The sequence below is a fragment of the Carlito syrichta genome, unplaced genomic scaffold (assembly GCF_000164805.1).
Source record: "Carlito syrichta isolate Samal-C Ts95f unplaced genomic scaffold, Tarsius_syrichta-2.0.1 Scaffold309778, whole genome shotgun sequence".
Lineage (NCBI taxonomy): Eukaryota > Metazoa > Chordata > Mammalia > Primates > Tarsiidae > Carlito > Carlito syrichta.
Window position 1 is genome coordinate 344,724 of NW_007253874.1, and position 13,065 is coordinate 357,788.

The 13,065-nt window shown below is 51.8% G+C and overlaps 1 protein-coding gene across 1 annotated transcript in view; it reads right to left on the bottom strand.

The window, feature by feature from the left end:
- Positions 1-803: 803 nt before the first annotated feature.
- Positions 804-13,065, bottom strand: part of DHCR24 (24-dehydrocholesterol reductase) — a 29,540-nt gene continuing 17,278 nt past the window's right edge. Inside the window, exons 7-9 of the mRNA XM_008067813.2 lie at positions 3,005-3,202; positions 2,404-2,582; positions 804-1,225 (exon numbers count right to left, since the gene is read on the bottom strand). Coding sequence (XP_008066004.1) covers positions 1,072-1,225; positions 2,404-2,582; positions 3,005-3,202 — 531 coding nt within the window. The 3' untranslated portion in view covers positions 804-1,071. The remainder of the gene's footprint in view (positions 1,226-2,403; positions 2,583-3,004; positions 3,203-13,065) is intronic.

Sequence of the window (13,065 nt, forward strand, 5' to 3'; positions counted from 1 at the left end):
GGGGGGGGTGGCAGGGAAAGAAACAAAAGGGACGAGTGGTTGGAGGAATCCAGTCGATGCTCTCTTTTTTCAGCCCCACAGTGAGAATCCTTACAGAAACATGTTGATGGACTCTGTGTGCCCACTCGGTGTGGCCCACCCCTGGCCCCCAAGCTGCCAAGCAGTAGGGACCCACTCCCACCATGACGGAGTGGGTTCTGGGACAAGAAGAGGCCTGGAGGGTTGGTGAGCCAGGAAGAAAGAGCCCAGGTCCCTGACAATTCAGGGCGGAGATTGCGCTCTCCACCTGGGTGTGCCAGGCTGAAGCCGGGACAGGATTCAGCCCTGAAATGTCTTCTCCAGAAACACAGCCCTTCCCACGTGGACTCAGGGATGGTTGAAGTGGGCCTGCGAACCTGGGCGTGAGGGAGGAAGGGGTGGGGCGGCACCATGGACGGCAGGGAGAACTTTGGAATCAGACCTGGCTTTGGCACAGCACGTCTTGGGCCTGCCCGCCCCCTTGGGTGCCCTCCCATGCCCCCGGGGTAGAGAGAGGAGCCCTCCTTCCCCTGTGAGAGGCTCATCTGGCCGACTGAGGCAATGGCGGGGCAACTCCAGGGCATCCCCTTCATTGTTCCAGCCAAGACCATGCACGGGTGAGCTCGCGTGGAGCCTTTTCAGACTTAACTGCAGAGAGGATGCCGGCCAGGAAGCAACAGCAGTAGCTACCGCTCACCCAGCACCTTCCACATGAGCAGCACTGGACTCAGTGATAACAATGCGGGTAGGCATGGCTATCCCCTTCCAACAGATGAAGGGACTCGGGCTCAGAGGGGCTGAGACACACTCAGAGTCACACAGCCAATGAGTGCCGAACAGGGATTGGACTCAGGTACATCTGACTCCAAATCCCATTGCTTTCCACTCCTCTGGGCTGCACCAGGAAGCCGGGAGGAAGGTGCTGGCCTGTCTGAGCGAGGTTTCTGGAGGGGCTTCTCTCTGGAAGTGTGGGTCTGGGAAAGCAGCCAAGCTCAAGTGAAGGGAAGATGCCTGTCCACCCACACGCATCTGTCTTTCCAGGCAGGCTCCGGCTCAGTGCCTGGCGGCCTTGCAGACCTTGTCATACACCTCGGGGAAGGCGTCTTGGCAACCGAGGCGCTCCCGCAGCTCGTGGTACAGGGAGCCGTCAAACATCTCCCAGAACTCCTCCCGGTTCATGTAGCAGTCGGCATAGAGCATCTGGAACCTGCAGAGGCAAAGAAGGGAGTGAGGATGCAAGTGGGGGCTGGGTGGGGGCTGGGTGGGAGAGAAATCCCACCGCCCCTATACCCAGTATGCTTTGCAGCTCAGGAGGTGCTCTTGGAGGATTTCTCTGCTTTAATCCCCTTCACAGGGTGGTGCAGGAGTTCTTATCCCCATCTGCAAGATGGGGAATTGGGGCTCGGGGACTAAGTGCCTTAGTGGTGGAGGCAGAGTTAGCAGTAGAACTTGGACTGCTGGGCTCCTCTGCTCTGTTTGGCCTGAGATACAGCTGCCTACCCTGGTGAAGTGGTAAGGCTGTTTTCTTCTTAACCTTCTTTTCTTTTTTTTAATTTTGCTTGGGGTCTCCCTAGATGACCCAGGCTGGAGTGCAGTGGCATGATCATGATTCGCTGCAGCCTCAACCTCCTGGGCTCAAGCGATCCTCTGGCCTCAGCCTCCCAAAGTGTTGGGATTACAGGCATGAGCCACGGGGCCTGGCCCCGGCTTCTAACCTGTTCTTGATATTCAATAAGCTGCACATGTTTAAGGAGTACAGCTGTATAAGCATGACATGGTATGCAATTAAGGACCCACAGTCCAGACAGAGGTCATGTCCATCACCCCCAAACCTTCCTCATGCCTCTGCTGTCCGCTGCCCGGCGACATCCCCAGGCAACCACTGATGTGCCTTCTGTCCACACGGAGGCAAGTGTCTTGTATGGAACTCTAGACCCATGGGCTTACACAGCATCCTTTTCCCTCACTTCTTTTGGCCAGCACAGTTCCTCCGAGATTTGTCCAGCAGTGCTAGGCTGTTTTCTGAGCCATGCCCTGTCCCAGCCTCTCCAAGGCTTTCACGGTCTGGAATCCCACCCGCCATAGCTCTGGCCTTTTGATCTGGAGCAGCCACCCCGGAACAGATCTAAACCCACACCCTTCATCTGCCCTTTGTGGAGGAGGGGGCTGTGGGGAAAGGAGGGGCAAGCAGTCCTGCAAGGCTACCTCCTGACCACCCTTCACAACTTGCCTCCCAAATCAGAGGCTGCCATGGCTACGGGGTCCCTAAACAACCAGCTGGTCCAGCTGGGGCTTCTGGTTCTCATTCCAGAGCTGACTCATTCCCCTGGAGCAGCACCCGGGGGTCTCAGCCAGAGGGGCTGGACGATACTCTGGGCCGCTCACCCATGCACACTCCGGACAAACTTTTCCAGCTGCCTCATGCAGGACCGGGCTTCGAAGTGCTTGATGCGTGGCTCCCCATACGCTCCGATGTCCACGTAGAGCTCGGCCTCGTCTCCCTTGGGGTGCACCAGGCCCGGCTGGCTGGGCAGGATGAACGGGCACAGCCAGATGGGGTAGACCTGGGTAGACCAGGTGGGTGTTAGTGATTTTGCTCCAACAGTGACAGGCTCATGGCTGGCCCACTCACACCCCCACAAAAGGCGGCCTTGCCGCATTCTCCAGGGACCCCCTCTGTCTGCTCTCAGCTTCACTCCCTGCACCCAGCCCTGGCTGAGAACACCATGACTCCACCACACCGGAGGACACAATTGGGGCAGGCCACGGGAATGCTGGTTACCAGGCCCTACGCTGCCTCTCCATGGGCGCCATCGCTGAGCCAGCTAAGGCCTCAGTAGGCGTAGGGACAAGGCCCTCATTTTACAGTTGGGAAAACTGAGACCCAGAGGGTGGGCTTGGCCCAGATGGGTGGCATGGTTCAGGGGAGAGAACCGAGGCATCCATGGAGCCCAGTGGGGGCACCCTCCCTGCCTCGCCCACTCACGTGGATGTCGTCGTGGAAGGTGTGCAGGGCCTGCGGCAGGCACTTCATGGGAACCAGCATGTCCTGCACCACATGGTGCTGCTCGTACAGCTTGCGCAGGGTCTCGCCCTGGGTCAGCTTCAGGAGGGAGATCTTGGGAGGCACCATCCAGCCAAAGAGGTAGCGGAAGATGGGGTTGTTGCCGAAGGGGATGATGTCCTGGGAGACAGAGGTCGGGGGGAGAGGAGGGACCAGCAAGGCCAAATGTCTCCATGTGCGTGAGGCCAGGGCCAGTGCTTGTCCTGTGCAGGGCACAGCTCCCCTACCTGCGGGGATGTGATGGTACCTAGGACGATGCCAGGCGGGTCTAGGTTTGATTCTCAGCGCTGGCATTCACCAGCTGCGATGACCTTGGGCTCGTTACTTAACTGCTCTGAGCTCAGTTTCCTTTCTGTAAAATGGGGCTTGGGCAGATAATGAGCTACTGGATGGAAGGCACTTAGCCGCGTGCCCGGAGCAAAATGATCATGTAGCTACCATGCCTGTTCTGAGTAATGAGGCAGAGGGGATGGCACAGAGCAAGCATTCCATAAATGTTTGGGACATGAATGCTGCTGAATGAGAAGAGTGATGCTCAGAAAGCCTAAGCACCTTCCCCAAGGTCACACAGCTGGGGGCAGCTCTCACGGGGTGGTTGAAGTCTGGCTCAAGTTTGACAAGGAGCCAGTTGGTTCCAGCTTCATTTGCTCACAGCCTAACCACTCACCTGTCCTCCCCCAACCCCAGCTCGGTCTCCCTGGAAACTCTCCCAAGCAGACGCTGTTCTTCCCTTTTCACGCTTCAAACTGACACGGGGGGGGGGGCACCGCCTCCCTCTTCGCTGTGTCTCCCCGACAATGCCCTCTGCTCCCCCCAGCTCCTCCATGGCCATCCTGCCCACCCTACACAGAGGACTTTGGCTCACCATCTTTCTCCCTGCTCCAAGTCTTGCCACCTTATTGTCACCATGTCCACCGGATGCCCCATCCCATAGCTCCTGGCCCTTGAAGCCAAGGCTGTTCTTTCATTCATTAGACAATTACGAGGGTCTATGAGGTCAAGTACCAGGTTCTTCCTAGGCTGGGCGCTACGAAACCAAGATAACCGAGGCCTGGTCTCTGTTCTTTTTTTTTTTGGATTGGAAAATATAGTTTATTTAGAAAGTAAATTAGAGAGAAAGAGGAGATTCACCTCTCCAAGGTAGGGGATGGGGCCAAAGCTCAAAGAGCCACATGAACACACCAGAGTTTAACAAAGCAAATGACCTGGTCTCTGTTCTTAAGATGCTCACTCCCTCAGGTGTGGAAGAGACAGGCCACTGGACTATATGTAGTGTGGGACTTGCTGGAACAGAGATGGGCAGGAGCCACTTGTGAAAGGGTCCCTATCAGATCAGGGGCCAAGGGTGGCTTCCCAAAAGCAGACACACACATATGTGCCAATGGCTGAGTGGCTCCCCCCTCACGATCCCTCCCTGGGATCGCCAGACCACTCCCATGAGGGCAGCATCCCGCCTGATTTCTTCTTAGATCCCTGCAGCTACATCAATGCCTGACACACAACAGGAGCTCAATAAATAGCATGGCTTGAGCGTTTCCTTGGTTATCTTTGGAAAAAACAACACACGCCCCGCAGTAGAGATCCCACCAGTACAAAGGTTAAGCCTCCTCACACATTCCTGACTCTGTTACCCTCCCACCCCAACCTCCTCCCTCTCCCCAGGGGCAACCATTGGCATGAATTATTTACATAGCCTTCTGGAAACATCTGATGCGTAGACAAGCAGATGGACTTTAAAAAAACAAAAAGCAAAACCCACAAATGGATTTTTAGGGCGCCCTGCTCATTACTGTATCTTGTGTACCAACAGACAGTGCTACTGTATTGGGTGGCAGGCGCCTAATGTGTACACAGGGGTCCAGTAGTTACCAGAGAGATGTTATGGCCCACAGAACCTGGACTGTTCACTACCTAGCCCTTTCCATAAAAAGGAAAGGGCTGACTCACGCTCTGTTGTATGGATGCACTGTAAAAATTTGTGCAATCAGTTCTACACTAATGGACAGTCCTTTGTCCAGGCGCCTATGCCCATTTATTAGTGTCTGTAAGATAAATGCCTAGAAGTGGAAAATTCTGGTTCGAATGGTGTGTGCAGTTTTAGTGGCTACTGTTTCAGAGCTTGTACCATTTTATACTCTCCCAGACGACGTCCGTCCGCACAGTGTGTTATCAGACTTCTAGATTGTCTTCCACTCTGGCAGGTGAAAAATGAGACTTGGGTAGTTTTGTCTTGCCTGTCTCTAATTCTGGTGAGACTGCATCACCTTTCTTGTGTTTAAAAGCCATTTGTGTGTGTGTTTTCTCCTGCTAAAAACAGCCCATTGTTAGCCAAACATATCAGCTGAAACCACTCCTTTTCTAGCCTCAGCCTCAGCAAGTTCAAGTTTTAAACATGTGCCCTGCCCCTCTCCTTCGCCACCTCTGTCCACCCATTACTTACCCTCTGTTCCTTAGTGACCAGGGATACTGGGAACTTGTCCCGCCCACTCGATGAGGCTGGCCACTCCAGGGACCCTCACTGCAGCCTTGTCCCCCTCAGCCCTTGCTCTCTGGTCCCCCTTGCCCTTGTCCGTGTCCTGCCCGCTGCTGGCCATCTCTGCCCCACTGGGCTGCAGGGACTCCAGCAGAACCAAAGGGCCCAGCCTAGGGCAGGGACGGCAGCCTGCTTTGAACACCAGGGCCCTGTAGTATCCTCTCTTACTGCTATTAATGCCCTGTGTCAGCCAACTGCTTATGCTGAAATGGTGACACAGAAGGAAAGCACAAGTCAGGGCTACGCTTGGCTCCTTTTTTCATTCCTTCCTTCCTCAGCAGTAAGCCAAAGGCAGTGCTGGCGGGCTGTGTATGTAGCAAAGCGGCGAAATAAAAACAGTCGAGTTAGTTTTATGCAACCAGGAAATCCATATGCATGAGGACTTAGATGCTCTTATATTTGTATTTTTAAAATGAACAGTAACATTCATGCTAATAATTTAAATTTTTAATTTTTCTTTACTTAGAATGACATTAAATTGCAAATATTTACGACAAGAGAGAGACCACGGAAGAAGGGAAAAAGCTCTATATTTTAGTACCTTCAATGGCACTTTTTGATTGCTTTTTGTCCTGGGCCCTGCAAATGATGCCGCAGACCCTGACCCCAAGTATTGCTGATTGACCAAGACCGGGGAGGGGAAGTGACTGAACCAGCCAGGCCTGGCACAAGTTGATCGCGATGGGCCAATCCCCAGAAGGCAGCTTCGTGAGGGGCTCAGCGCCCAGGCCTGGCCACACTGGGTTCACTCAAGGGCCTCCTTCGGCAGGGAGGAACGGCCCCCAAGAGGGGGAGGAATTATACCAGGGAAGCGGTTTGGTAGACGGGAGCAATTCCTCCAAGGTCAGGCCCACAGTGGTGGGCTGATGGGGTGAGGTGCGGTGTAGAGTCCTGGCCATGCCTTGAGGTGACACAACCCTGGAGAGCCATCTGACCCGGGGATCCCTGTGAGTTGGCTGAGGCCTTCTCTGGGACTGCACCCCCGCTTGTCATCTCCCCTGCCCTGTCCTGCTTCCCGGCACCCTCACAGATGTAGAGCCAAGTCTCTCTAATATACTACCAGCCCATTCTTCCAGATTCTACCTTTGCTGAAGGCAGTGTAGGCCAGTGTTCATTTCACAGCACAGAAATATAAGACAAACCCTATTTTGAATCCCAGTTCTGTGCAGTGGTTTTAAAGTATGGCCCGAGCTTAATGCCCTCCCCGGAGTGTGGGCTGGACTTAGTGTCTTGGTTCTAATAAGTAGAAGATGGTGGAGGTAACAGGCATGGCTTGAGGGCCATAAAAGGCACTGCAGACTCCTCCTTGGTCTCTCTTGAATCACCTGCCTCGTGAGGACACTCAAGGAGCCCATGTGGCAAGGAACTGGGGCCTCTGGTCAACCGCCATGTGGGGGAGCCTTCCTGGAAGGGGATCTTCCAGCTCCCATCAAGCTTCCAGATGACCTGCTGCCCAGTTGTCACCATGAGAGGCCCTGAGCCAGGGCCACTCCCAAATCCTCGACTGTCAGACGCTGCAAGGTAGATGTTTTAACCCTCTGGTTTAGTTTACTCTGAAGCAGTAGAATAACTAATACACTCTGTCTCTCACTGAGTTGTGATACTTACTTTGGGTAACCTAAACCTCAGTTTCCTCATCTGTGAACTGGAAATGACACGAGTGCCTACCCTCACAGGGTTGTTGGGAAGATGAAGCTTGTCATGTATTCAGCATAACATCTACCACACCAGGAGTGATTCATGGTAACTCCTGTTCTCTTTCTGATGGTTTCTCATCGTCTCTCCCGGGCTCCTCTTTCCTGTCTCTTGAATTCTTGCTCTTAATAAAATCAGACCTCCCCAACCTTAACAGTGCTCTCGGCAGGGATGAAGGACTCACAGCATCTTCTGCCCTTGGCAAAACTGCCTTCCACCTGCTCTGGGCCTTGATACTGTCCAAGGTAGGACTAACGGGGGAACCCCAGAGCCCCCCAGGCTGTGATGAGACACCCTTCACCCCTGCCACCACCTATCGCATCTGCCTAAGGGACCGAGCCCAGCATCACACCTTACCAATCACTTCCTCCTAAGAGCGCACCAGGTGTATTCGATCATGCCTCCATCCTGTTTCTTAGTTGCCAAGGCCTTCCAGGTGTCTCATTACCTGCATATTTAACCTGCTACAGCAACACAGCATCTCTTAATCAGCCACTGCCCTCGATCTCCCAAGCCCTTCCTTTGTTCTTTTGTGGCATGACCTCGAAAGACCCCCTCCAGCATCAGTCTCTCCTCTGAGCAATCTTTTCCTCTCCATGTTCTTAAATGGACCCTGCCTGTCCTTGGAAGCCCTCTTCAGTGGTATCATTTCCCCCCTAAGACCCGCCTGCACTGGCATCGATGAAGCTGAGGCAGAGTCCTTTGGGGCCCCATTGCTGCTTCCAGTTCTCTGTTTCATCCCTTGCCCCCAGACCAACCTCAGCAACATTGAGGCACATGCCCAATATCTCTTCCCACACCCACTGCTCCCCCTTTCCAGATCCCGAATCACTGGATGCTCCTTCACCCCCCCACCCCAGCACTCCCATCACTGGATGCTGGATTACTGTTACCTCCTTCAACATTAACTTTTGGTGATTTAATACCCACAGAGATGGTTCAGCCCACATCTGGCCTCCCAGCACCTTGGCCTCCTCCTTTTCTCTCTAATACACACAGAAAGGCAGGGCACAGTGACTCATGCCTATAATCCCAGTGCTTTGGGAGGCCCTGGTGAGAGGATCACCTGAGGCCAGAAGTTCAAGACCAGCCTGGGCAACATAGTGAAACCTGTCTCTACAAAAAATTTAAAAATTAGGCATGGTGGTACGCACCTACAGGCCCAGCTACTTGGGAGGCTGAAGTGGGAGGATTGCTTGAGCCCAGGAGGTTGAAGCTGCAGTGAGCTATGACTGTGCCACTGCACTCCAGCCTGGGTGACAGAGTGAGATCATGTTTCTTTAAAAAAAAAAAAAAAAAACCCCACCGAGATGGTCCAGCCCATGTTTGGCCTCCCAGCTCCTGACCTCCTTTTTTTTTTAATATTATGGTGACCTGATCTTCCACATGTCCTTGGCCACTGACTCTCATGTGACACCCTCGAGGAAGGGACAGAAATGATGGCCCGTGGGGAGCCGTTTGGGAGCCAAAGCCAGCCTGCTGGTCAAATCTGTTCTGCTGCCTGTTTTTGTAAATAAGGTTTCGGTGGAGCCAGTCACCTCATTCGTTTATTGCCTGTGGCTGTTTTTGTGTGACAGATCTGAGTGGCTGGGAGACTCTGTGGCTTGCAATGCCTAAAATATTTGTTGTGTGGCCCTTTAAGAAAGTCCGCCGACCCCTAGGCTTTGTTCTGTTGCCTGTACGCATTGTCTCCACAGTATCAGTTGCAAGTGCTTGCCCCTGACATCACCAACTCTCGGGTCCATACCACTAGTACCCTGACTTCAAGGCTTCACCCCACCTGGGGCGTCCAGTCTACCCTATTGGCCTCTCGTCAGTCCCTGGAAGCCCCTCACATCCTGTCTCCTTTCTCAGCTGGCTTAGACTCGTGATCAGAACCATGCCCGAGGGTCCTCACTCTTGCCTGCTCCGCACACTCTCCTGCAGCACCTCACCCAAGGTTAAATACACCTCTCTACCTACTCCACTCACCCACACAGCTGAACAGTCACAGGGCTGGTCGCTGTAAATGCAGGAGCGTGAGTCTCAGGTAGACCCAGAGCTGCTGCAAATCTGTGGCATTGCCCCAAATAATTCATTTCCCACTCTCCAAAGGACAATTTCACATCTCTCCGCAAGCTGCCGACATCCCCTCCCCTCTCGTTTCTGCTGAAATCCTTGCCTGTTTTGTTGAGAAAATAGAAGCCATCAGAACTCCCACACCCTCCACCATCACATCAGCCTCCCATCCATAGCAACTGTATCCATTCTATTAGCACTGCATCCCTGTCAAAGGCAATGTCTCCACCTGAGCACAGGAACCGCCCCCCTCCCCTACCCAAGACTTTGCCCTATTAGTAAATACACCTGCTCTCCTGCACTGGCATTTCTTCCTCTGCTGGATCATTCTCACAACACATAAACATGCTATCATCTCTCCAGTCTTAAAACTGTCACACAAACAAAATAGCTTCTCTTGGTCCTAAACCCCCCTCCAGTTATCACCCTACTTCTCTGCTTTCCTTTATGTGAGCCACTCAGGTTTGTTTTCATGGTTTATGCTTCCTCGAACTCATTGGTCAGAGCTTCAACCCTTCGCCCAAAGTCAACAATGACCAGAGGTCACTCTCTGTCCTCACCACCCTCAGTAGCATTTGACACAGTTGGTTCTCTTCCTTTTTGAGACAGTCTTCCCGTGGCTTCTGGGAGGCTATATTGTGAAGGCTCAAGCAACTCCCTCTTGTCTGCTAATCCGCCATTTTGGTTTCTAATTAATCCCTGTTCAGGGATGGCCTCTAAGATTTTCAGTATATCTACTGTTCCTTGTCTAAGGGTAGTGCTTACCATAAATCCAGCTTGCAGGTCCAAACAATCTTGATGTTACCTACTTGAACTGTCCTACACATCTCTTCCCTATGGTGTATGGGCCCTGTGTCTGGGGAGCAATGGTGCAGGTATCTACCATCATCTTGTCTCGGTGCCGCCCAAGACACAGACGTGGCTTCTGTTTATAAGATCCAGTCCAAAGTTTCTGGGAAAGAAACTGGATATGTCAGCCTCTCTCTTTCTTTCTTCCTTCTTTCCTGTTTTTGAGTCAGTCTCGCTCTGTCGACCAGGCTGGCGCGAAGTGGCACGACCAAGGCTCACTGCAGCCTCAACCTCCTGGGCTGAGGCAATCTTTCTGTCTCAGCCTTCAGAGTAGCTGGGGCTACAGGTGTGTGCCACCACACCTGGCTAATATGTGTGTGTGTGTGTGTGTGTGTATATATATATATTTTTTTTTTTTTTGTAGAGATAGTCTTGCTATGTTGCTCAGGCTGGTCTGGAACTGGGCTCAAGGGATCCTCCTGCCTCAGCCTCCCAAAATGCTGGGATTACAGGCATGAGCCACCATATCCAGCCTATTCATTGTATTTATGAATATTGTAAAACCCTCACCCATCCGACCTGCATGGCTGTCGATAACGTTTCCCTGCAGCTGGTGCCCACTTTCGGGTGTGGAGTCCCAACATCCACTGAACTCCTGAAGTCCTGACACACGAGCCAGCCCCTGCTGCTGTCCTGCCTGGTGGCCTGAACGGTATCTCAAGCCGACATGTCCCATGCGGAACTTTGGATTCCCCTTCCCAGCCCCTCCCTCACACGTCCCATGGAAGCCAAGAGCACCTCCGTTCACCCAGTTCTTGGTTCCCGAACCTGGGATCACACCCGCAGCCAATTGCCTGGAGATGCTGCCGGTTGGTTCAGCCTTCAACATCTCCCAGATCTGGCACTTCTTTCCGCCTCCTGTTGTCTGCTGCTGTCCTGGACACCAGAAATCTTTCTTCTACTCTTCCGCTCTGTCCGCCTCCCACCCCACCCACTCTCCATCCGGCTGTCAAAGTTATTCTTTTAAAACAAAAATCAGGTCATGTCACTTTTTCTACTCAAAGTCCTCGCTGGCTTTCTTTCGCACTTAGAATAAAATATAAAGTCTTTCTTGTCCTACTAGGAGCCACATGATCTAGCCTCTGGTGGCTGTTTGACCTCATTCCCCACCATGGCTCAGCGGCCTTCTTGCTGTTTTTCAAACACATGCAGCCAACTAGGACACTTGGATGGCTCCATGCAAGAGAATGGAGTTGGACTCTGACGTCACTCAACAATCTAAATATAAGATAGAATCTTAAAGCTCTTAGAAGAAGACAGAGGGGTACATCTTCATGACCTTGGATTTGGGAATAGATTCTTAGATAGGACACTAAAAGCACAAACAATATAAGGGAAAACAGATAAGCTGTACCTCATCTAAATTAAAAAATTTTGTGTATCAAAGGACATTACCAGGACAGTGAAAAGAAACATACAGAATGGGAGAAAATATTTACAAATCATGTCTGATAAGGGTCTACCATCCATAAAAGAACTCTTACATCTCAACCACAAAGACAAACAGCCCAATTTAAAAAGGGGGCAAAAGACTTGAAAAGAAACTTCACCCAAGAAGATATACAAATGGCTGACATACGTACAGAAACATGGTCAACACCAGTAGTCATTAGGAAAATGCAAATCAAAGCCACAATGAGATGCCACTTCATACTCAGTAAGACGGCAGCAATAGCAACAACAACTTAAACACCAGTGTTGGTGAGAATGCTAAAAGACTGGAACACTCATACATTGCCTGTGGGAATGTCAAATGGCACAGCCTCTGTGGAAAACAGTTTGAGGGTTCCTCTGTAAGTCAGACATAGAATTAGCATAGAACTCAGTCATTCCACTCCTAGGTTTATACTCCAAAGAATTGAGATCAGGTATTCAAATAAGTACTTGTACATGCCTGTTCAAATTGCATGGTTCACAGTAGCCAAAAGGTTGAAATAACCCACATGTCCTTCAAGAGATGAGAGGAAAAACAAAATGTCGCCTATATGCACAATGAAGAACTATTCAGCCAAAAAAGGAAGTGAAATATTGACACATGAAAACATTATGCCAAGCGAAATAAGCCATTTGCAAAAGGCTCATGTATGATTCAACTTATATGAAATATCCAGAACAGGTAAATCCACACGAATGGAAAGCAAATGGGTGGTTGCCATAGGCTGGGGGAAGGAGGAATGGGGAGTGAGTGACTACTTATCAGGCATGGAGTTTCCTTTTAGGGTGATGAAAACGCTTTGGAACTAGATGGAGATGGTAACTGAATAGCACCGTGGATGTACTAAATTCCTCTGAACTATACATTTTACAACGGCTAATTTTATGTTAGCCCAGTTTAAGCCTGGTCTCAGGCTGTTTCTCTGGGCACTCTCCCAAGGGCTGCCTGGCTTGCCCTCCCTAGGTTTCTGCTCACAAGTCATCCCCTAAGGGGCCTTCCCTGATCCCTCTTATTTAAAATGTCACTGCTCCCCATCCATCCACCCCTCCATACATGCAACAGCAAAGTCTTGCTCACCTTTGAAGGCCAAGTTTGACTGCTACCTCGAGCCCTAGACAGAGCTGGCTATTCCCTCCTTCTGTTCTCAGGGCCCTTTCCAGTGCCAGGATCTGTCTGCTTGGCAAGGCTAACTGTTCCTCTAGGACGGAACAGGTCTGTGTCCCCCAGGACCGCCCGGTGGCCCACTTCCTGGTGCCAAGCAGATGCTTTGTAAGAGCCTCTGCTTTAACTGAATGTGGTTGGTTCCCTCAGAAGGAAACGGCTGTGTTGCCGCTTGAGAAGGCATCCTAGTTCCTTAGGACAAAGTCACTCTTTTCCCTGAAGGCAGAGAGTGTGGCTCCAATGTTAACCGTC